Below are 23,861 nucleotides of genomic sequence, written 5' to 3'. Positions count from 1 at the left end.
TATTATCCTAAGTCATGTGACAAGGCTTGTTAAAGAGTTGACTGTCATGATCTCTGCAGGCAGAGATCATAGCAAGCCTATAGAGGGACAAGCTCTCGGAAGATGGAACTATACTGACCATGAACTAAGCCTGCCGCGCAACTAGAAATAGCCAGGTAGCATTTCCTATTTATCGCTAGATGCCCAGCTCTGGCCTAAGACCTAAATAGCTAGCAGAGGGAAATATAAGACCTGGCTCACCTCTAGAGAAATATTCCAAAGAAGACAGTAGCCCCCCACATATAATGACGGTGAGTTCAGATGAAACAACAAACGCAGCAGGAAAATAGTCTTAGCAAATTTGAGGTCCGCTTACTAGATAGCAGAAGACAGATAGTATACTTTCATGGTCAGCAGAAAAACACTAACAAAACACCATCCAGAGATTACCTTAAACTCTGGCATTAACTCATAACGCCAGAGTAGCAATCCCTGATCAACGAGAGCTTTCCAGACACAGTAACAAAACTTCAGCTGTGAACTGGAACAAATGGCAAAACAAAACATGGACAAAAGTCCAACTTATCTAGTAGTAGTCTAGAAGCAGGAACAAGCACTGAGAGGCATCAGATAACATTGTTGACCGGCAAGAAACCACCAGAGAAATGAGCTTAAATAGCGACACCCACTACTGATGGAATCAGGTGAAACAGGAAAGAGGATGACAAGTCCAATTCCACAAGCGGCCACCGGGGGAGCCCAGAATCCAAATTCACAACAGTACCCCCCCCTCAAGGAGGGGGCACCGAACCCTCACCAGATCCACCAGGGCGACCAGGATGAGCCCTATGGAAGGCACGAACAAGATCAGAAGCATGAACATCAGATGCATTGACCCAAGAATTATCCTCCTGGCCGTAACCCTTCCAGTTGACCAGATACTGGAGTTTCCGTCTGGAAACACGAGAGTCCAAAATTTTCTCCACAACGTACTCCAACTCACCCTCAACCAACACCGGAGCAGGAGGCTCAACTGAAGGTACAACAGGTACCTCATACCTGCGCAATAACGACCGATGAAAAACGTTATGAATGGAAAAGGACGCAGGGAGGTCCAAACGGAAAGAAACAGGATTAAGAATCTCCAATATTCTATAAGGGCCGATGAACCGAGGTTTAAACTTAGGAGAAGAGACCCTCATAGGGACAAAACGAGAAGACAACCACACTAAATCTCCAACACAAAGCCGAGAACCAACACGACGATGACGGTTGGCAAAACGCTGAGTCTTCTCCTGGGACAACTTCAAATTGTCCATAACCTGCCCCCAAATGTGATGCAATCTCTCTACCACCGCATCCACTCCAGGACAATCCGAGGATTCCACCTGACCGGAGGAAAATCGAGGGTGAAACCCCGAATTACAGAAAAACGGGGACACCAAGGTGGAAGAACTGGCCCGATTATTGAGGGCGAACTCTGCCAATGGCAAAAAAGCAACCCAATCATCCTGGTCAGCAGAGACAAAACACCTCAGATATGTCTCAAGGGTCTGATTAGTCCGCTCGGTCTGGCCATTAGTCTGAGGGTGAAAAGCAGACGAAAAAGACAAATCTATGCCCATCCTAGCACAGAATGCCCGCCAAAATCTAGACACAAATTGGGTACCTCTGTCAGAAACAATATTCTCAGGAATACCGTGCAATCGGACAACATTCTGAAAAAACAGAGGAACCAACTCAGAAGAAGAAGGCAACTTGGGCAGAGGAACCAAATGGACCATTTTAGAGAAACGGTCACAGACCACCCAGATGACAGACATCTTCTGGGAAACAGGCAGATCTGAAATAAAATCCATCGAGATGTGTGTCCAAGGCCTCTTAGGAATAGGCAAGGGCAACAGCAGTCCGCTAGCCCGAGAACTACAAGACTTGGCCCGAGCACAAACGTCACATGACTGCACAAAGACTCGCACATCTCGTGACAGAGAAGGCCACCAGAAGGATCTTGCCACCAAATCCCTGGTACCAAAAATTCCGGGATGACCTGCCAATGCAGAAGAATGTACCTCAGAGATGACTCTGCTGGTCCAATCATCCGGAACAAACAGTCTATCAGGCGGACAACGATCCGGTCTATCCGCCTGAAACTCTTGCAAGGACCGCCGCAGATCAGGAGAAACGGCCGACAAAATTACTCCCTCCCTAAGGATACCTGTGGGTTCAGAATTACCAGGAGAGTCCGGGTCAAAACTCCTAGAAAGGGCATCTGCCTTAACATTCTTAGAACCCGGTAGGTATGACACCACAAAATTAAAGCGAGAAAAAAATAAAGACCAGCGCGCCTGTCTAGGATTCCTGCGTCTGGCAGTCTCAAGATAAATCAAATTTTTGTGGTCAGTCAATACCACCACCTGATGTCTAGCCCCCTCGAGCCAATGGCGCCACTCCTCAAACGCCCACTTCATGGCCAAAAGCTCCCGATTCCCAACATCATAATTCCGCTCTGCGGGCGAAAATTTGCGAGAAAAGAAGGCACAAGGCCTAATGACGGAGCAGTCGGAACCTTTCTGCGACAACACTGCCCCAGCTCCGATCTCCGAAGCGTCAACCTCAACCTGAAAAGGCAGATTCACATCAGGCTGACGCAACACAGGGGCAGAGGCAAAACGGCGCTTAAGCTCCTGAAAGGCCTCTACAGCATGAGGGGACCAATTAGCAACATCAGCGCCTTGTCTGGTCAAATCAGTCAGTGGTTTAACGACATCCGAAAAACCAGCAATAAATCGGCGGTAAAAGTTGGCAAAGCCCAAAAATCTCTGAAGACCCTTAAGAGAGGAGGGCTGAGTCCAGTCACAAATAGCTTGCACCTTGACGGGATCCATCTCAATGGAAGAGGGAGAAAAAATATACCCCAAAAAGGAAATTTTCTGGACCCCAAAAACGCACTTAGACCCCTTCACACATAAAGAATTAGACCGCAGAACCTGAAAAACTCTCCTGACCTGCTGGACATGAGAGTCCCAGTCATCAGAAAAAATCAGAATATCATCCAGATATATTATCATAAATTTATCCAGAAAATCGCGGAAAATATCATGCATAAAAGACTGGAAAACTGAAGGGGCATTAGAAAGACCAAAAGGCATGACCAAATACTCAAAGTGGCCCTCGGGCGTATTAAATGCGGTCTTCCACTCATCCCCCTGCCTGATCCGCACCAAATTATACGCCCCACGAAGATCAATTTTAGAGAACCACTTAGCACCCTCTATACGAGCAAACAAATCAGTAAGCAATGGCAATGGGTATTGATACTTAACAGTGATCTTATTCAGAAGCCGATAATCAATACATGGTCTCAAAGAGCCGTCTTTTTTTGAGACAAAGAAAAACCCAGCTCCCAAGGGAGAAGAAGATGGACGAATATGTCCCTTTTCCAAAGACTCCTTTATATATTCCCGCATAGCAGCATGTTCCGGCACAGACAAATTAAACAAACGACCCTTTGGATATTTACAACCCGGTATCAAATCTATGGCACAATCGCACTCACGGTGCGGAGGTAACGACCCAAGCTTGGGTTCGTCAAAGACGTCTTGATAATCAGAGAGGAACTCAGGGACTTCAGAGGGAATGGACGACGAAATAGAAACCAAAGGTACGTCCCCATGAATACCCTTACATCCCCAGCTCAACACAGACATTGCTCTCCAGTCCAAGACTGGGTTGTGAGACTGCAACCATGGCAATCCCAGTACCAAATCGTCATGTAAATTATACAGCACCAGGAAACGAATAATCTCCTGGTGATCCGGATTGATACGCATGGTTACTTGTGTCCAGTATTGTGGTTTATTATTAGCCAATGGGGTGGAGTCAATCCCCTTCAGAGGAATAAGAGTCTCCAAAGGCTCTAAATCAAAACCACAACGATTGGCAAAGGACCAATCCATAAGACTCAGAGCGGCGCCAGAGTCAACATAGGCGTCCGTGGCAATGGATGACAAAGAGCAAATCAGGGTTACAGACAAAATAAACTTAGACTGAATGGTGCTAATGGAAACAGACTTATCAAGCTTCTTTGTACGCCTAGAGCATGCTGATATAACATGAGTAGAATCCCCACAATAGAAACACAATCCATTCTTCCGTCTAAAATTCTGTCGCTCGCTCCTGGACAGAATTCTATCACACTGCATACTTTCTGGCGTCTTTTCCATAGACACCGCCAGATGGTGCACCGGTTTGCGCTCCCGCAGACGCCTATCAATCTGAATAGCCATTGTCATGGACTCATTCAGACCTGCAGGCAAAGGGAACCCCACCATAACATCCTTAACGGCATCAGAGAGACCTTCTCTGAAAGTTGCCGCCAAGGCGCACTCATTCCACTGAGTAAGCACAGACCATTTACGGAATTTTTGGCAGAAAACTTCAGCTTCGTCTTGCCCCTGAGATAGTGCCATCAAAGTTTTTTCTGCCTGAAGTTCCAAATGAGGTTCCTCATAAAGCAAGCCCAAGGCCAGAAAAAACGCATCCACATCGCGTAACGCAGGATCCCCTGCTGGCAATGAGAAGGCCCAATCTTGAGGGTCACCCCTGAGCAAGGAAATCACAATCCTAACCTGCTGAGCAGGGTCTCCAGCTGAACGAGACTTCAGGGACAAATAAAGCTTACAATTATTTCGGAAATTCTGGAAGCTAGCTCTATTCCCTGTGAAGAACTCCGGCAAAGGAATTCTCGGCTCAGATACCGGAGCATGTACCACAAAATCTTGTAAATTTTGTACTTTCGTGATGAGATTATTCAAACCCGCAGTAACACTCTGGAGATCCATTATTGTCAGGTGCACACAGAGCATACAGAGATTAGGAGGAGAGAGAGAGAAAAGACTGCAGCAAGGCAGACTGGAGGAAAAAAAAAAAAAAAAAAAAAAAATTTCAGCAGACTTCTTATAACTCTCCTTTCTCAACCTGGGTCTTTAACACTTTATGGGCCGGTCAAACTGTCATGATCTCTGCAGGCAGAGATCATAGCAAGCCTATAGAGGGACAAGCTCTCGGAAGATGGAACTATACTGACCATGAACTAAGCCTGCCGCGCAACTAGAAATAGCCAGGTAGCATTTCCTATTTATCGCTAGATGCCCAGCTCTGGCCTAAGACCTAAATAGCTAGCAGAGGGAAATATAAGACCTGGCTCACCTCTAGAGAAATATTCCAAAGAAGACAGTAGCCCCCCACATATAATGACGGTGAGTTCAGATGAAACAACAAACGCAGCAGGAAAATAGTCTTAGCAAATTTGAGGTCCGCTTACTAGATAGCAGAAGACAGATAGTATACTTTCATGGTCAGCAGAAAAACACTAACAAAACACCATCCAGAGATTACCTTAAACTCTGGCATTAACTCATAACGCCAGAGTAGCAATCCCTGATCAACGAGAGCTTTCCAGACACAGTAACAAAACTTCAGCTGTGAACTGGAACAAATGGCAAAACAAAACATGGACAAAAGTCCAACTTATCTAGTAGTAGTCTAGAAGCAGGAACAAGCACTGAGAGGCATCAGATAACATTGTTGACCGGCAAGAAACCACCAGAGAAATGAGCTTAAATAGCGACACCCACTACTGATGGAATCAGGTGAAACAGGAAAGAGGATGACAAGTCCAATTCCACAAGCGGCCACCGGGGGAGCCCAGAATCCAAATTCACAACAGTTGACATTGACTTGTAGGATTGCTACCTTCCAATAGGTGGCACTGGAGTTCTAGTTCTCTTCCTCTCTGAAGAGACAATTTGCATAATTAGCATATTTCGTACAGGAGCATTGTGGCTTTAAGTCTCGTCTCGGCATGCTTAGCAGGTCGTCAATCTCCACAAGGAGAAATGATACTTCTTGGACATCGGTTGGACGCCTCTCACACAGCCAAACCAGATCTCCGCTTTGCACTGATGAGGGGAAGTACCCCAAAACACAATGTCCGCAAATTGAGATTCTGGTTTGGCTATTATCCTAAGTCATTTGACAAGGCTCGTTAAAGGATTGAAATTGACCTGTAGGTTTGCTACCTTCCAATAGGTGGCACTAGAGTTCTAGTTCTCTTCCTCTCTGAAAAGGTAATTTGCATAATTAGCATATTTCCCAGAAGAGCATTGCGGCTTTAAGTCTCCTCATCTTGGCATGCTTAGCATGTCAATCTCCGCAAGGAGAAATGATACTTCTTGGATATCTATTTTAGACTGGGATGGAGGTTCACCTTCCAACAAGATAATGATCCAAAGCATACTGCTAAAGCAACACTCAAGAGGTTTAAGGGGAAACCTGTAAATGTTTTGGAGTGGACTAGTTAAAGTCCAGACCTTAAGCCAAGTGACAATCTGTGGTCAGACTTGAAGATCGCTGTTCACCAGAGGAAACCATCTAACTTGAAGTAGTTGGAGCAGTTTTGTGTTGAGGAATAAGCAAAAATGCCAGTGACAAGATGTGGAATGCTCATAGAGCAGGTACAGCACCATGGAATTAATGGTGCTATATAAATAAATAATAATAATAATAATAATAATAATAATAATAATAGAGACTTATCCAAAGCGACTTACAGCTGTAATTGCTACAAAAGGAGGCTCTAAAAAGTATTGACTTAAGCGGGTAAACATTTTGTCCTATTTGTTGTTTGCTTTACAATAAACATTAAAAAAATGAATATTCACAGTTGTAGGCATGTCCTTTATATGAACTAATGCAAGTCCTAAAAAAAGTGCAAAACATTGACCATAATAGCTTATACTCCTCAGATAAGAGGATCTCACAGACCATAAGAGCTTACACTCTACTTTGGAGAGAGATGACCCTGGTGAATATATGACTTTATACAGTAGAGAGGGAAAGAGAGGACCCTGCTGACTGTAAGGCTTTACACTCTGCTGGAGAGAGAGGCTTACCTAGTGACTGTATACAAACTGTGCTCCACTGGGAGCCACTGATCTGTGATGGCCCGGGTACTGACCACCACTGTACAAGGTATGATAATCTTCTAGCTTTCATAGCTATAGGGCATCATAAGGAGGTATGTGAAAATGCAAAATGACATCAGTCTGCTCTCTGATGCATTAGCAATATAGGAAATAGAGTTGGGCAAGTTTTTTTCTTTATATATTTTTGCAAAGCAGGAATTGAATCTCAATGTTTAAATTTATGAGAAACCTTGGTTTTTCAGGAACTTTAACTCAAACCCGAACCTCTATGGATCCATCTGCTCCTCTTTTTTGTAGGCATGTGAACTTTTAGGGGCTATAATATATGTATGTTAGATACAGCTATGGTCGAAAGTGTTGAAATTGTTCCAGAAAATGAAATATTTCTACCAGAAAATTATTGCAATTACTCATGTTTTGTTACACTCATGTATATTTCCTTTGTGTGTATTGAAACAACACAAAAAAGAGAAAAATAGGCAAATTGGACATCATTTCATGCAAAAACCCCAATGGGCAGGATAAAAGTGCTGGCTCATTTCCAAAATTGTGGGTAAACAACTTTGTATCAAGCACGTGATGCTCGTTCAAACTCACCTGTGGCAAGTAACAGGTGTAGGCAATATGTAAATCATACTTGAATCCAGATAAAAAGGATACATGTTGACTCAATCTTTGCATTGTGTGTCTATATGTGCCACACTAACCACAGAGAACAGAAAGAGGCAAAGAGAACTGTCTGAGAACTTAAGAACCAAAATTGTTGAAAAATATCAAAAATCTCAAGGTTACAAGTCCATATCCAGAGATCTTGACAAATGAGACTAAGAGAGAGCTTTTGGTAAAGCAGATCATTTTACTGTTTAACTGTTTACTGAAAATGGAATGAGACCTACAAAGAAAAGAACACATTTTACAGCCCACTCATTTCCCAATGTCTTCAGTTGAGAAACAATTGTCCATTTTGGATTTTAACATGTGTGGTCTTTTAGCAAACAAATAATTGCATGCTTGCCTTCTAGCCTTTTGTGCCTCGTCTATTTATTGCAGTAAGCTTGCATGATCAGTTGATCTGAGTGTGCATAACTGTGGTAGATTGGGGGATGTCATTTCGAGGGTTGGGGGGCGGCAAGATCAGGAACCCATCCATGAAAGAAACTCAACTGTAACCAGGAGTACTAGCCTTGAAACCAGACTAAAAATGCAACCGTGAGTCACATTTTTAGGGGAAGTGTTTTACATATTATTTCCAAACAACTTTTTAAATAACTCTGGGTAACTGAGGTGACTCCTTATTTAAGAACCTCATCCAATAACCTAAGAGGAGCCTCTAAACCTGGACGATCTTACTGTAGCATGGCTATGTTTCCCACAGACAAGCCATTTATTTCAGTTTGCGCTGTGTAATTCTGTATTGTCACTGTGGATGGCGCTGTTAGGGAATTGGACACTTCATTCCTCTGATCAGAGAAACCTGTTAACAGATCATTGTCATGGGAGCCTTAAAACACAAATGTGGAGAACCCTTTTAATTTTGTGCTAAAAGAAGACCTTGAAATGAGATACTGCTCATCAGTACGACTACGGTGATACCAAACATGTCCAGAATTTATTTTAGTAGTGAATAAAAAAACAGAAGTTTGCAAAAAATTATTTCTTGGGTTGTCATTTCCCGAAACCTGTAACATTTTTGGTCAATGTAGCTGTGGGGTGGCTTATTTTTTGAAGGAAGAGATCATGTTTTCGATACCATTTTGGGATAGATGTGACATTTTAACCACTTGTTACAGCATTTGTGGAATTCCAATGACCACAAAAATTTAAGTTTGGCATTCTTAATTTTTTTTAGTTCACTGTGTTTACCGATTAATTATTTTTATATTTTGATAGATCGATAGTTTGAACTTTTATGCTTTTTTTAATTATTTTTTTTAAACTTTTTTTAAACTTTTCCTTGTTAATAGTCCCCTTAGGGGACTTGAAGCTGTACACGTGTTAAATGTAGCTGTCAGTTTAACAGTTGCATTCAACAGGTTAACAATCGTGAGTGGACCTCTGCTCCACCCACGTTTCTTCGAGGCAGGTGCTACCTATAATATATCTGCGGATGTCGTGAAGGGGTTAAATAATGTGGACTTATCCGAAGCTTAAAAACACAGGATCAATCAATTGAATCTGGATGATTGTAGAGAAATAACATATAAACACCCTTAAGTAGAAGGAAATAATGAAGTCTGGTTCCTCGCTCCGTACATACTCTACGGATAATTTTCATGCAAATTCGCAGGCAGCTTCATTTGATGTTTAATTCATATTTCCGAAAAAGAGACAAAAATATTTTTCTTTGCGTTTTTGAGAATTCAATTAAACATACGCCCCAGAGACTTCAATTATATAGTTCGATGTGAAGAAAATTAGCAAGCAACTTGTTAAAAAACAATCCTAGCAGGAAATAAACCAACAGCAACAAACTCAAGTCTAGAATGTCTGATTATATCCTCTTTGACGTCAGCATCTTGGCAATGGATGAGCTATAGAAGTTCATTATAGCACAAATCAACGCACAACAAATCTTGAATAGGACAGCGAGTTCAATCGCTTTATTTTCTTCTAATTTCTGTTGCTTCTTGATGCGGAAAAGACAAAAAAAGCTCCATTAGCACCATCTGTCATTAGATTATAGAACTCCTCAATATATTTCCTTTTTGGGTTCCTGCACCTGACCATACTTTTGATCAAAGTGTGATCTGACAAAAGATCTGATCGCACTCAGATCAATGTTATTCTATGGGGCCGTGCACTTTTTTGCCCTTGGACAGAGGCGATCCGGGGAAGAAATCGCAGCATGCCAAAATTTGATCTGATATTCGGATCGTCGACGCATGTCGATGAGTCGGGAGAAAACATCAGATTCCACTCAGATGACATCTGAGCACAGTCCGAATTCCACAGGCTGACAGAGTAGAGAAAATGGAGACTTTTTTTTCCATCTTCTCATCCGCGAGAATCTGATCACACTCTGATCAGAGTGTGATTTGTATAACGAACCTGATCCTCTTGGATGAGGAAATATACTCTCGTGTGACCCGAGATATTTAGTTTACAATGTTATAATATTGTAGTATTACCTACAATCCCACTCTTTGTGCCAATGATTTCTCGAATACCCAGCGAATTTAGTTCAGCCATTTCTATTGATGACATGCCACCACGACAAGCAGTAATGAGCTTAGTCACGGTCACATGATGTGTTGACATGTCATTGTAGGAGCCGGGTAAACAGAGACCGGGATCGGGGAGTGGTTTTTTACATTCTCAGAGCATTAGAGAACATGGTTTACCATTTATGAGGCAAACCTAAGCCATTGGCCTACCAGGCCACTCATTCTAAGTGAATGTGATCAAATTCTGTGGAAGCGTACGGCCTGTCAAGGTGACTATACTTTATCTTTAATTGATTATTATTTATTTTTTATCTTACAAACTATGTAAGCATTTAAAAAAAATAATGTATTTTTTAATTAAAAGGTATCATGCAATCATTATTAGGGGGTACATGCTATATATGTATTTACTTAGTACCCTGTTGTGAATTTGGATTCTGGGCTCCCCCGGTGGCCGCTTGTGGAATTGGACTTGTCATCCTCTTTCCTGTTTCACCTGGTTCCATCAGTAGTGGGTGTCGCTATTTAAGCTCATTTCTCTGGTGGTTTCTTGCCGGTCAACAATGTTATCTGATGCCTCTCAGTGCTTGTTCCTGCTTCTAGACTACTACTAGATAAGTTGGACTTTTGTCCATGTTTTGTTTTGCCTATTTGTTCCAGTTCACAGCTGAAGTTTTGTTACTGTGTCTGGAAAGCTCTCGTTGATCAGGGATTGCTACTCTGGCGTTATGAGTTAATGCCAGAGTTTAAGGTAATCTCTGGATGGTGTTTTGTTAGTGTTTTTCTGCTGACCATGAAAGTATACTATCTGTCTTCTGCTATCTAGTAAGCGGACCTCAAATTTGCTAAGACTATATTCCTGCTGCGTTTGTTGTTTCATCTGAACTCACCGTCATTATATGTGGGGGGCTACTGTCTTCTTTGGAATATTTCTCTAGAGGTGAGCCAGGTCTTATATTTCCCTCTGCTAGCTATTTAGGTCTTAGGCCAGAGCTGGGCATCTAGCTATAAATAGGAAATGCTACCTGGCTATTTCTAGTTGCGCGGCAGGCTTAGTTCATGGTCAGTATAGTTCCATCTTCCGAGAGCTTGTCCCTCTATAGGCTTGCTATGATCTCTGCCTGCAGAGATCATGACAGTTTGACCGGCCAATAAAGTGTTAAAGACCCAGGTTGAGAAAGGAGAGTTATAAGAAGTCTGCTGGAATTTTTTTTTTTTTTTTTTTTTTTTTTTTTCCTCCAGTCTGCCTTGCTGCAGTCTTTTTTCTCTCTCTCCTCCTAATCTCTGTATGGCTCTGTGTGCACCTGACAATAATGGATCTCCAGAGTGTAACTGCGGGTTTGAATAATCTCATCACGAAAGTACAAAATTTACAAGATTTTGTGGTACATGCTCCGGTATCTGAGCCGAGAATTCCTTTGCCGGAGTTCTTCACAGGGAATAGAGCTAGCTTCCAGAATTTCCGAAATAATTGTAAGCTTTATTTGTCCCTGAAGTCTCGTTCAGCTGGAGACCCTGCTCAGCAGGTTAGGATTGTGATTTCCTTGCTCAGGGGTGACCCTCAAGATTGGGCCTTCTCATTGCCAGCAGGGGATCCTGCGTTACGCGATGTGGATGCGTTTTTTCTGGCCTTGGGCTTGCTTTATGAGGAACCTCATTTGGAACTTCAGGCAGAAAAAACTTTGATGGCACTATCTCAGGGGCAAGACGAAGCTGAAGTTTTCTGCCAAAAATTCCGTAAATGGTCTGTGCTTACTCAGTGGAATGAGTGCGCCTTGGCGGCAACTTTCAGAGAAGGTCTCTCTGATGCCGTTAAGGATGTTATGGTGGGGTTCCCTGTGCCTGCAGGTCTGAATGAGTCCATGACAATGGCTATTCAGATTGATAGGCGTCTGCGGGAGCGCAAACCGGTGCACCATCTGGCGGTGTCTATGGAAAAGACGCCAGAAAGTATGCAGTGTGATAGAATTCTGTCCAGGAGCGAGCGACAGAATTTTAGACGGAAGAATGGATTGTGTTTCTATTGTGGGGATTCTACTCATGTTATATCAGCATGCTCTAGGCGTACAAAGAAGCTTGATAAGTCTGTTTCCATTGGCACCATTCAGTCTAAGTTTATTTTGTCTGTAACCCTGATTTGCTCTTTGTCATCCATTGCCACGGACGCCTATGTTGACTCTGGCGCCGCTCTGAGTCTTATGGATTGGTCCTTTGCCAATCGTTGTGGTTTTGATTTAGAGCCTTTGGAGACTCTTATTCCTCTGAAGGGGATTGACTCCACCCCATTGGCTAATAATAAACCACAATACTGGACACAAGTAACCATGCGTATCAATCCGGATCACCAGGAGATTATTCGTTTCCTGGTGCTGTATAATTTACATGACGATTTGGTACTGGGATTGCCATGGTTGCAGTCTCACAACCCAGTCTTGGACTGGAGAGCAATGTCTGTGTTGAGCTGGGGATGTAAGGGTATTCATGGGGACTTACCTTTGGTTTCTATTTCGTCGTCCATTCCCTCTGAAGTCCCTGAGTTCCTCTCTGATTATCAAGATGTCTTTGACGAACCCAAGCTTGGGTCGTTACCTCCGCACCGTGAGTGCGATTGTGCCATAGATTTGATACCGGGTTGTAAATATCCCAAGGGTCGTTTGTTTAATCTGTCTGTGCCGGAACATGCTGCTATGCGGGAATATATAAAGGAGTCTTTGGAAAAGGGACATATTCGTCCATCTTCTTCTCCCTTGGGAGCTGGGTTTTTCTTTGTCTCAAAAAAAGACGGCTCTTTGAGACCATGTATTGATTATCGGCTTCTGAATAAGATCACTGTTAAGTATCAATACCCATTGCCATTGCTTACTGATTTGTTTGCTCGTATAGAGGGTGCTAAGTGGTTCTCTAAAATTGATCTTCGTGGGGCGTATAATTTGGTGCGGATCAGGCAGGGGGATGAGTGGAAGACCGCATTTAATACGCCCGAGGGCCACTTTGAGTATTTGGTCATGCCTTTTGGTCTTTCTAATGCCCCTTCAGTTTTCCAGTCTTTTATGCATGATATTTTCCGCGATTTTCTGGATAAATTTATGATAATATATCTGGATGATATTCTGATTTTTTCTGATGACTGGGACTCTCATGTCCAGCAGGTCAGGAGAGTTTTTCAGGTTCTGCGGTCTAATTCTTTATGTGTGAAGGGGTCTAAGTGCGTTTTTGGGGTCCAGAAAATTTCCTTTTTGGGGTATATTTTTTCTCCCTCTTCCATTGAGATGGATCCCGTCAAGGTGCAAGCTATTTGTGACTGGACTCAGCCCTCCTCTCTTAAGGGTCTTCAGAGATTTTTGGGCTTTGCCAACTTTTACCGCCGATTTATTGCTGGTTTTTCGGATGTCGTTAAACCACTGACTGATTTGACCAGACAAGGCGCTGATGTTGCTAATTGGTCCCCTCATGCTGTAGAGGCCTTTCAGGAGCTTAAGCGCCGTTTTGCCTCTGCCCCTGTGTTGCGTCAGCCTGATGTGAATCTGCCTTTTCAGGTTGAGGTTGACGCTTCGGAGATCGGAGCTGGGGCAGTGTTGTCGCAGAAAGGTTCCGACTGCTCCGTCATTAGGCCTTGTGCCTTCTTTTCTCGCAAATTTTCGCCCGCAGAGCGGAATTATGATGTTGGGAATCGGGAGCTTTTGGCCATGAAGTGGGCGTTTGAGGAGTGGCGCCATTGGCTTGAGGGGGCTAGGCATCAGGTGGTGGTATTGACTGACCACAAAAATTTGATTTATCTTGAGACTGCCAGACGCCTGAATCCTAGACAGGCGCGCTGGTCTTTATTTTTTTCTCGCTTTAATTTTGTGGTGTCATACCTACCGGGTTCTAAGAATGTTAAGGCAGATGCCCTTTCTAGGAGTTTTGACCCGGACTCTCCTGGTAATTCTGAACCCACAGGTATCCTTAGGGAGGGAGTAATTTTGTCGGCCGTTTCTCCTGATCTGCGGCGGTCCTTGCAAGAGTTTCAGGCGGATAGACCGGATCGTTGTCCGCCTGATAGACTGTTTGTTCCGGATGATTGGACCAGCAGAGTCATCTCTGAGGTACATTCTTCTGCATTGGCAGGTCATCCCGGAATTTTTGGTACCAGGGATTTGGTGGCAAGATCCTTCTGGTGGCCTTCCCTGTCACGAGATGTGCGAGTCTTTGTGCAGTCATGTGACGTTTGTGCTCGGGCCAAGTCTTGTAGTTCTCGGGCTAGCGGACTGCTGTTGCCCTTGCCTATTCCTAAGAGGCCTTGGACACACATCTCGATGGATTTTATTTCAGATCTGCCTGTTTCCCAGAAGATGTCTGTCATCTGGGTGGTCTGTGACCGTTTCTCTAAAATGGTCCATTTGGTTCCTCTGCCCAAGTTGCCTTCTTCTTCTGAGTTGGTTCCTCTGTTTTTTCAGAATGTTGTCCGATTGCACGGTATTCCTGAGAATATTGTTTCTGACAGAGGTACCCAATTTGTGTCTAGATTTTGGCGGGCATTCTGTGCTAGGATGGGCATAGATTTGTCTTTTTCATCTGCTTTTCACCCTCAGACTAATGGCCAGACCGAGCGGACTAATCAGACCCTGGAGACATATCTGAGGTGTTTTGTCTCTGCTGACCAGGATGATTGGGTTGCTTTTTTGCCATTGGCAGAGTTCGCCCTCAATAATCGGGCCAGCTCTTCCACCTTGGTGTCCCCGTTTTTCTGTAATTCGGGGTTTCACCCTCGATTTTCCTCCGGTCAGGTGGAATCCTCGGATTGTCCTGGAGTGGATGCGGTGGTGGAGAGATTGCATCACATCTGGGGGCAGGTTATGGACAATTTGAAGTTGTCCCAGGAGAAGACTCAGCGTTTTGCCAACCGTCATCGTCGTGTTGGTTCTCGGCTTTGTGTTGGAGATTTGGTGTGGTTGTCTTCTCGTTTTGTCCCTATGAGGGTCTCTTCTCCTAAGTTTAAACCTCGGTTCATCGGCCCTTATAGAATATTGGAGATTCTTAATCCTGTTTCTTTCCGTTTGGACCTCCCTGCGTCCTTTTCCATTCATAACGTTTTTCATCGGTCGTTATTGCGCAGGTATGAGGTACCTGTGGTACCTTCAGTTGAGCCTCCTGCTCCGGTGTTGGTTGAGGGTGAGTTGGAGTACGTTGTGGAGAAAATTTTGGACTCTCGTGTTTCCAGACGGAGACTCCAGTATCTGGTCAACTGGAAGGGTTACGGCCAGGAGGATAATTCTTGGGTCAATGCATCTGATGTTCATGCTTCTGATCTTGTTCGTGCCTTCCATAGGGCTCATCCTGGTCGCCCTGGTGGATCTGGTGAGGGTTCGGTGCTCCCTCCTTGAGGGGGGGGTACTGTTGTGAATTTGGATTCTGGGCTCCCCCGGTGGCCGCTTGTGGAATTGGACTTGTCATCCTCTTTCCTGTTTCACCTGGTTCCATCAGTAGTGGGTGTCGCTATTTAAGCTCATTTCTCTGGTGGTTTCTTGCCGGTCAACAATGTTATCTGATGCCTCTCAGTGCTTGTTCCTGCTTCTAGACTACTACTAGATAAGTTGGACTTTTGTCCATGTTTTGTTTTGCCTATTTGTTCCAGTTCACAGCTGAAGTTTTGTTACTGTGTCTGGAAAGCTCTCGTTGATCAGGGATTGCTACTCTGGCGTTATGAGTTAATGCCAGAGTTTAAGGTAATCTCTGGATGGTGTTTTGTTAGTGTTTTTCTGCTGACCATGAAAGTATACTATCTGTCTTCTGCTATCTAGTAAGCGGACCTCAAATTTGCTAAGACTATATTCCTGCTGCGTTTGTTGTTTCATCTGAACTCACCGTCATTATATGTGGGGGGCTACTGTCTTCTTTGGAATATTTCTCTAGAGGTGAGCCAGGTCTTATATTTCCCTCTGCTAGCTATTTAGGTCTTAGGCCAGAGCTGGGCATCTAGCTATAAATAGGAAATGCTACCTGGCTATTTCTAGTTGCGCGGCAGGCTTAGTTCATGGTCAGTATAGTTCCATCTTCCGAGAGCTTGTCCCTCTATAGGCTTGCTATGATCTCTGCCTGCAGAGATCATGACAGTACCCTATAAATATAAAGGGGTTTCCGAGCTTCGTAATGTTCTGGTAAGATTACCCATCACTTGTTTGGTGGAGCCCCAGATTTTGCCATCTCCTGAAATTGCTGCAACTTTAAACTGGTCAATTAATTAATTCAAGTGGCAAAGATGGTAATTGAAACTCTAGAGGTACCAGGAAACCACCATCCCATGTCTACAATGCACTGACCAGATGATAGGACTGAAGTGATGCTCCAGCTGTTTTCCAAATCTAAGAGTAAGCATTATTCCAACATCTTAAAATCATGACACTCGCAGGTCCATCCAAAAAGATTTAATCCTTTTTCCTACAACGCTTTAGACCATAACCAGGTCCTTATTCATGAATAATGGGAATGGTCTCACATGTCGTAGGAAAAAGGATTAAATCTTTTTGGATATATATGAGAATGTTATGATTTTAAGATGTTGGAATAAAGCTTACTATTAGTGTTGAGCGATACCTTCCGATACTTGAAAGTATCGGTATCGGATAGTATTGGCCGATACCCGAAAAATATCGGATATCGCCGATACCGATACCCGATACCAATACAAGTCAATAAGACTCAAGTATCGGAAGGTATCCTGTATGGTTCCCAGGGTCTGAAGGACAGGAAACTCTCCTTCAGGCCCTGGGATCCATATTCATGTAAAAAATAAAGAATTAAAATAAAAAATATGGATATACTCACCCGTCCGGGTCCCCTGGACCTTACCGATTGTAACCAGCAGCCTCCATTCCTAAGAATGAGCAGTTTAAGACCTTCAATGACGTTGCGGCTTGTGATTGGTCACGTGCTGCTCATGTGACCGCTCACGTGACCAATCACAGGCCGCGACGTCATCGAAGGTCTTAAACTGCTTATTCTTAGGAACGGAGGCTGCCGGTTACAATCGGTAAGGTCCAGGGGCCCCTGGACGGGTGAGTATATCCATATTTTTTATTTTAATTCTTTATTTTTTACATGAATATGGATCCCAGGGCCTGAAGGAGAGTCTCCTCTCTTCCAGACCCTGGGAACCATACACTGGGAACTTCCGATTCCAATTTCCGATACCACTAAATTATCGGAACTCGGTATCGGAATTCCGATACCGCTAGTATCGGCCGATACCCGATACTTGCGGTATTGGAATGCTCAACACTACTTACTATTTTATTTGGAAAAAGACTGAAGTGTTCCTTGATTTTTTTCTCGGCAGTAATGGCAGTGCCGAGAACCCTACAACTGCCTTCACCGACGTGAGCTGGTAATCATCTTTTTAGTATTTTTGTACTGACCATATTGTGTCTGAAGAAGAAGAAAAAGCCAAATGTGACTGCAGGAGCCAAACAGTGGGTTGCTTTCCACGTTAATGTAGATCTCTTTATGAACCACAATAATCAGACCCTAACGTATTGGACATTGATTGTATATCCAAATTACATGCTATATTGTATATATATATATATAAGCAGCCATCTGGAGAATATCATATGTGTTTTGCCACTCTAGGAATGAGCTTTCAAAAATTCACAAAGGATAAACTCATAGGATAACATCAAAAAGTTACACCAATTTTCACCCTAAGGTGATATATGTAGCCATGGAATCAAATTTTTAGTATTTCTATCCACACTTTTAGAAATAATCGTCAAACACCTTACAATTCCGTAACATGAACCAATCAATGCATTTAAACAAATTAAATTCACTTTAATGGATTTCGGCCTTCATCACGTTGCTTATAAATAAGACAAACGTAATTAATTCTCTGTTCACGTTGGAGGAGGCTCAGGCTGAAAACAAATCAGACAAAATTCTTCATATGTCTCTGTTTATACACGTGTTTGTAAAACAAATTTCTCATATAAAGCTCTGCATCGATGCAAAATTAATGAGTACAACATCTATGTCTCAACAAGTCGATGGATCTCAGAAAGAAGCCAGATGTAACAAGTTCACGTGCTGCTTAGTTTTTAGTGCGAGTCTAGAAAATATAAGAACAAGACAAGCATACAAAGTTTGAGGTTTTGTTTTGTGGTATCGATAACAAGGATCTAAATATATTGCTGTCCTGCAAGATTGTCTGGAATACGAAGCTCATTAGGTGGTTATTATTATTTTATATTTATTATTCTATTGTTGTGCCATTGTGTTTTGTGGTCATGTAATGGAGGTTCTCTGAGAAGAAACTCATCGGAAAGCTCTGTTGTGAACATAATGCTGCAAAGCTAGGTCTTTGGTTGACCATCTTTTGTTTTTCGGGCAGTTATGAACATGTACACAACAGAAAAAAAAAACTAAATCAGGTAGATATAGTCCAGCTAGAAATGTGTCTAATCGGCATATTTTTAGTCTTTTCTAAATAAAACCTTCTGCTCTCTATTTCTGTGAATGCCTAATAATATATTAGTATGTTAGTACTGTTCTATCTTCTGTGATCCATTTAGGTGTTTGATCCCTCTTGTATGCTCTCCCACTCACAGGAAGGAGAGATACTTCATCTGCATTCCTTCCTTACCCCTCTACCCTCTTTCATTTTTCTTTTTTGACAGACTGCCTGCATGCCAAAAGCTGAGAAAAACACCATTGACTTCTAGCAAAAACATTCTTGTGTTCACATGTAAACTCAAATTTTAACAAGTTATAGCATGTATGACACTATGTAACAGGTGTACATTAAATTACATATAAATATTTTTTCAATAGGTTGACAACCCTGAACAAGGCACCTTTAAAGAGGACCTGTCACTTACTCAAAAAAAAGTTGAATAAATGCATTCTAAAAAAATCTCTGAGCATCCCTGATTCCACCACACTTTTCAATTTTGCTCTACATTGCTCCATTGCAGAGATATTCAAATTTGTATATTTGGGATCTCAGTATGTGAAATCTTTTCTTCGCAGTCCAACTAGGCTGATTTGTTTGCAAATTTTTATGGAGAGCATGCACTTTCACTTCTACCTTGCAATTACAGTTCAACATCCGATCTATCATACTCAGATGCTGTGAAGCTGTGATTGACAGCATCTGGAATGGAGGTGTGAAAGAACATGACCCCCAGAGAAGACACTGGAAAAATGCCCAGTTGGACTGCAAAGGAGAGATTTCACATACTATGCTCCCATAGGAAAAAATGGCAATATCTCTGCAATGGAGTTATGCAGCGCAACATGGAAAAGATTGGCAGAATCAGAGGGCTTCAGGGATTTTTACAATGTATTTAACATATTTTTTAGCAAATAACAGTTTCTCTTTAAGGAATCAACCTTTCACTGACCTATACTTGCATATCATCCTACTTATCTCCAGTGTGTTTCACTGTATCCACAGGGAGAAAAAATACTATATATTCAAAGTTGACTCCAGTAATTAATGACTGAACTCTCACCGCAGGCACACAGACAAGGTTACGATAACTTTGACTGTATAAATCCATTGTATTCACCAATTCCAAATAAATATTAAATAAATGAAAAATCTGTGCAATGAGTAAATGTAAATAGTTTATGTAAATAGGCTTCAAAACGTTGCTGGAACATAGGAATGTAAAGCTTTAACGACTAGTTTGGTTGACAAAGCCTAATCATAAGTAGTGTTGAGCATTCCGATACTGCAAGTATCGGGTATCGGCCGATACTTGCTGTATCGGAATTCCGATACCGAGATCCGATATTTTTGTGATATCGGGTATCGGTATCGAAACAACATTAATGTAAAAATGTGTAAAAGAGAGAATTAAAATAAAAAATATTGCTATACTCACCTCTCCGACGCAGCCTGCACCTTACCGAGGGAAGCGGCAGCGTTCTTTGTTTAAAATTCGCGCTTTTCTTTCCTTTACGTGAGTCCCGGCTTGTGATTGGTTGCGTGCCGCCCATGTGACCGGCACGCAACCAATCACAGCAAGCCGTGACGTAATTTCAGGTCCTTCAGGATTTTAAAATTACGTTCCGGCGTTGTGATTGGTTGCGTCGCAGTCACATGGGAGACGCAACCAATCACAGCAAGCCGTGACGTAATTTCAGGTCCTTAAGGATTTTAAAATTACGTCCCGGCTTTGTGATTGGTTGCGTCGCAGTCACATGGGAGACGCAACCAATCACAAGCCGTGACGTCACGGGAGGCTGGACACGCGCGCATTTTAAAATGGGCGCGTGTCCAGCCTCCCGTGACGTCCCGGCTTGTGATTGGTTGCGCCGCGATCAACCAATCACAAGCCGGGAGGCTGGACACGCGCCCATTTTAAAATTTTAAAATGCGCGCGTGTCCAGCCTCCCGGCTTGTGATTGGTTGACCGCGGCGCAACCAATCACAAGCCGGGACGTCACGGGAGGCTGGACACGCGCCCATTTTAAAAAGTGCGCGTGTCCAGCCTCCCGTGACGTCACGGCTTGTGATTGGTTAATGGCGGCCATGTTGCCGGGACGCAGACCAATCACAGCAAGCCGTGACGTAATTTCGTCACGGCTTGCTGTGATTGGTCCGCGTCCCGGCAACATGGCCGCCCTGACCAATCACAAGCCGGGACTTCACGTAACCAAGTAAAAGCGCGAATTTTAAACAAACAACGCTGCCGGTTCCCTCGCTGAGGTCCAGGCTGCGTCGGAGGGTGAGTATAGCGATATTTTTTATTTTAATTCTTTCTTTTACACATTTATATGGATCCCAGGGCCTGAAGGAGAGTTTCCTCTCCTTCAGACCCTGGGAACCATCAGGAATACCGTCCGATACTTGAGTCCCATTGACTTGTATTGGTATCGGGTATCGGTATCGGATTGGATCCGATACTTTGCCGGTATCGGCCGATACTTTCCGATACCGATACTTTCAAGTATCGGACGGTATCGCTCAACACTAATCATAAGATATTTAAACCATGGGAGCGATTACAAAGTTTTCACCCAAAGTCAACATTAGCAAATCACATAACTTTTTTAAATATAATCTGTCAGTAGGATTAACCCTCCCCAAGCCCTTTATATGGATATGCAGGAAGCTGAAAAAATGATACCTTGATATCTGCGATTCAATGTCATATTCCAGAGAAATCCATGTTTATCTTAGATTTTAAATTAATTCTTCCAAGCTATGGGAAGGAATTGCCTCAAAGAAAACTCCACCTCCAGAGCTTATTTTAAATTAACGGGGGAGTTACCAGTGTGAGACAAGTAACTAACACAGAACAGGAGAAAATAAATTTGTCTTCTTATAACACATTTTTGCAGCTCTCTGAGCTCTGCTGTATTGTACCAATATTGCAACGCTGTCTGCCCATGAGTTTGAAGCTGAGACGAGCCGGTAGATGTATTAGTTATAACCACACACAGCTCTGCAGTGAGATCAGGAAAGCAGATAGGGGCCATCACATATCACTGGTAACACTGGTAACCATCGCATATCACACTGGTAACACTGGTAACCATCACATATCACTGGTAACGATGACAACCATCACAGATCACACTGGTAACACTGGTAACCATCACATATCACTGGTAACGCTGACAACCATCACAGATCACACTGGTAACACTGGTAACCATCACATATCACACTGGTAACACTGGTAACCATCACATATCACTGGTAACGATGACAACCATCACAGATTACACTGGTAACCATGTCATATCACTGGTAATGCTGAAAACCATCATAGATCACACTGGTAACACTGGTAACCATCACATATCACACTGGTAACTCCTCATTCATGTAAAATAGGCTCTGGAGGATTTATCAACAATAAGGCATCTGAATACAAAAGGCATCACTTTTTTCAGCATTCTATAACCTGTATGCCCATATTAATATTTTCGATAGGTCAAATGTGGTGACAGATTCCCTTTAAGGTACAATATCATCTATAACAACAACCTTCAATCTGTGGCTCTCCGGTTGCTGAAAAATGTGATCTTACAACATTTCCTAACTGATGGGTAGCTCTTGTTGAACAGAAGAACCAGAGGTTGGAGACCACCAATAGAGATTGATGAAGACCACTCATCAATAGAGATAAGATACCATCTACTATGCAAACCACAATGCACATTTTAGAAATAAACTTCAATCTTGTTCTTATTAAAAATATGTAAAGTTCTATGTGTCCTTAAAAACATCATTATATTTCAGTAAAAAGGTCAATGTTCACTTACTTTCAATAATTATTTTTCTTCCCGTCCAGTCGTCTTTGATTAATTGGATATTTCCATAATGAGCATCACTGTAGAAAATGCGGTTATTGCCTTTTTCACTGAAGTTGTAATCAAATGCCAAGGAAATAATATTTTTGAAATATTCCGGATTTTCGTAAGGTTGTACAGGTGAATTCAAATTGGTTTCATCAGAAAGATGAATACTCTTCAAAACTGTTCTTCCAGAATACAGCAAATAACCCTCTTGTTTTAGACAAGTAATCCCATTTTTGGCTAGATATCCATGAGCGCAAGCACACGTCCTTTGCATATTCCCCCGGTATAAGCAAATTTGTTGACATCCACCATTGTTTTTAGCACAGATGTTGGTTCCTGTAGAGAGGGAAAAAATGACATTTTGTGACTGTCGCAGGTCACTGACCGTGTTTATTCTACTCTTGTATTTAGTTCCCATAAGGTTCATCTGTGTAAACAATTGGCTTCCTAATGAGAACTGGAGCCAATTTATGTGGACAATTACGGTATTTAAAAAAAATCTAAAATAAATAAATTCAAAAGTTCATGTTCATTTAATTTTTTTGCGTGGGAGGAGTTGCATATTAATAGGAGACACCGTTAGGTTAGACCTGTACAGATCTAAAATTATCGATGTGAAAAAAGAACTTGTGCTCCAGCATCATGGATTTTGCAATGTTTTCTAGACATAGTGAGACAACTGTAAAATCAACTGGGCATGTGTCATGATCTCTGCAGACAGAGATCATAGCAAGCCTATAGAGGGACAAGCTCTCGGAAGATGGAACTATACTGACCATGAACTAAGCCTGCCGCGCAACTAGAAATAGCCAGGTAGCATTTCCTATTTATAGCTAGATGCCCAGCTCTGGCCTAAGACCTAAATAGCTAGCAGAGGGAAATATAAGACCTGGCTCACCTCTAGAGAAATATTCCAAAGAAGACAGTAGCCCCCCACATATAATGACGGTGAGTTCAGATGAAACAACAAACGCAGCAGGAAAATAGTCTTAGCAAATTTGAGGTCCGCTTACTAGATAGCAGAAGACAGATAGTATACTTTCATGGTCAGCAGAAAAACACTAACAAAACACCATCCAGAGATTACCTTAAACTCTGGCATTAACTCATAACGCCAGAGTAGCAATCCCTGATCAACGAGAGCTTTCCAGACACAGTAACAAAACTTCAGCTGTGAACTGGAACAAATAGGCAAAACAAAACATGGACAAAAGTCCAACTTATCTAGAAGTTGTCTAGAAGCAGGAACAAGCACTGAGAGGCATCAGATAACATTGTTGACCGGCAAGAAACCACCAGAGAAATGAGCTTAAATAGCGACACCCACTACTGATGGAACCAGGTGAAACAGGAAAGAGGATGACAAGTCCAATTCCACAAGCGGCCACCGGGGGAGCCCAGAATCCAAATTCACAACAGTACCCCCCCCTCAAGGAGGGGG

General features: G+C 42.7%; 1 protein-coding gene across 5 annotated transcripts in view; it reads right to left on the bottom strand.

Moving 5' to 3' along the window:
• The window catches only part of LRP1B (LDL receptor related protein 1B), a 1,636,337-nt gene that overhangs the window by 386,089 nt on the left and 1,226,387 nt on the right, over positions 1 to 23,861 (bottom strand). For all 5 annotated transcript variants that reach the window (XM_077273024.1, XM_077273022.1, XM_077273019.1 and 2 more), the window contains exon 41: positions 22,385 to 22,756. In XM_077273024.1, coding sequence (XP_077129139.1) covers positions 22,385 to 22,756 — 372 coding nt within the window. The remainder of the gene's footprint in view (positions 1 to 22,384; positions 22,757 to 23,861) is intronic.

Source organism: Ranitomeya variabilis, chromosome 7 (genome assembly GCF_051348905.1).
Source record: "Ranitomeya variabilis isolate aRanVar5 chromosome 7, aRanVar5.hap1, whole genome shotgun sequence".
NCBI classification, from domain to species: domain Eukaryota; kingdom Metazoa; phylum Chordata; class Amphibia; order Anura; family Dendrobatidae; genus Ranitomeya; species Ranitomeya variabilis.
The sequence above is the reverse complement of the archived record's forward strand: the minus strand, read 5'-3'. Positions and strand labels throughout refer to the sequence as shown.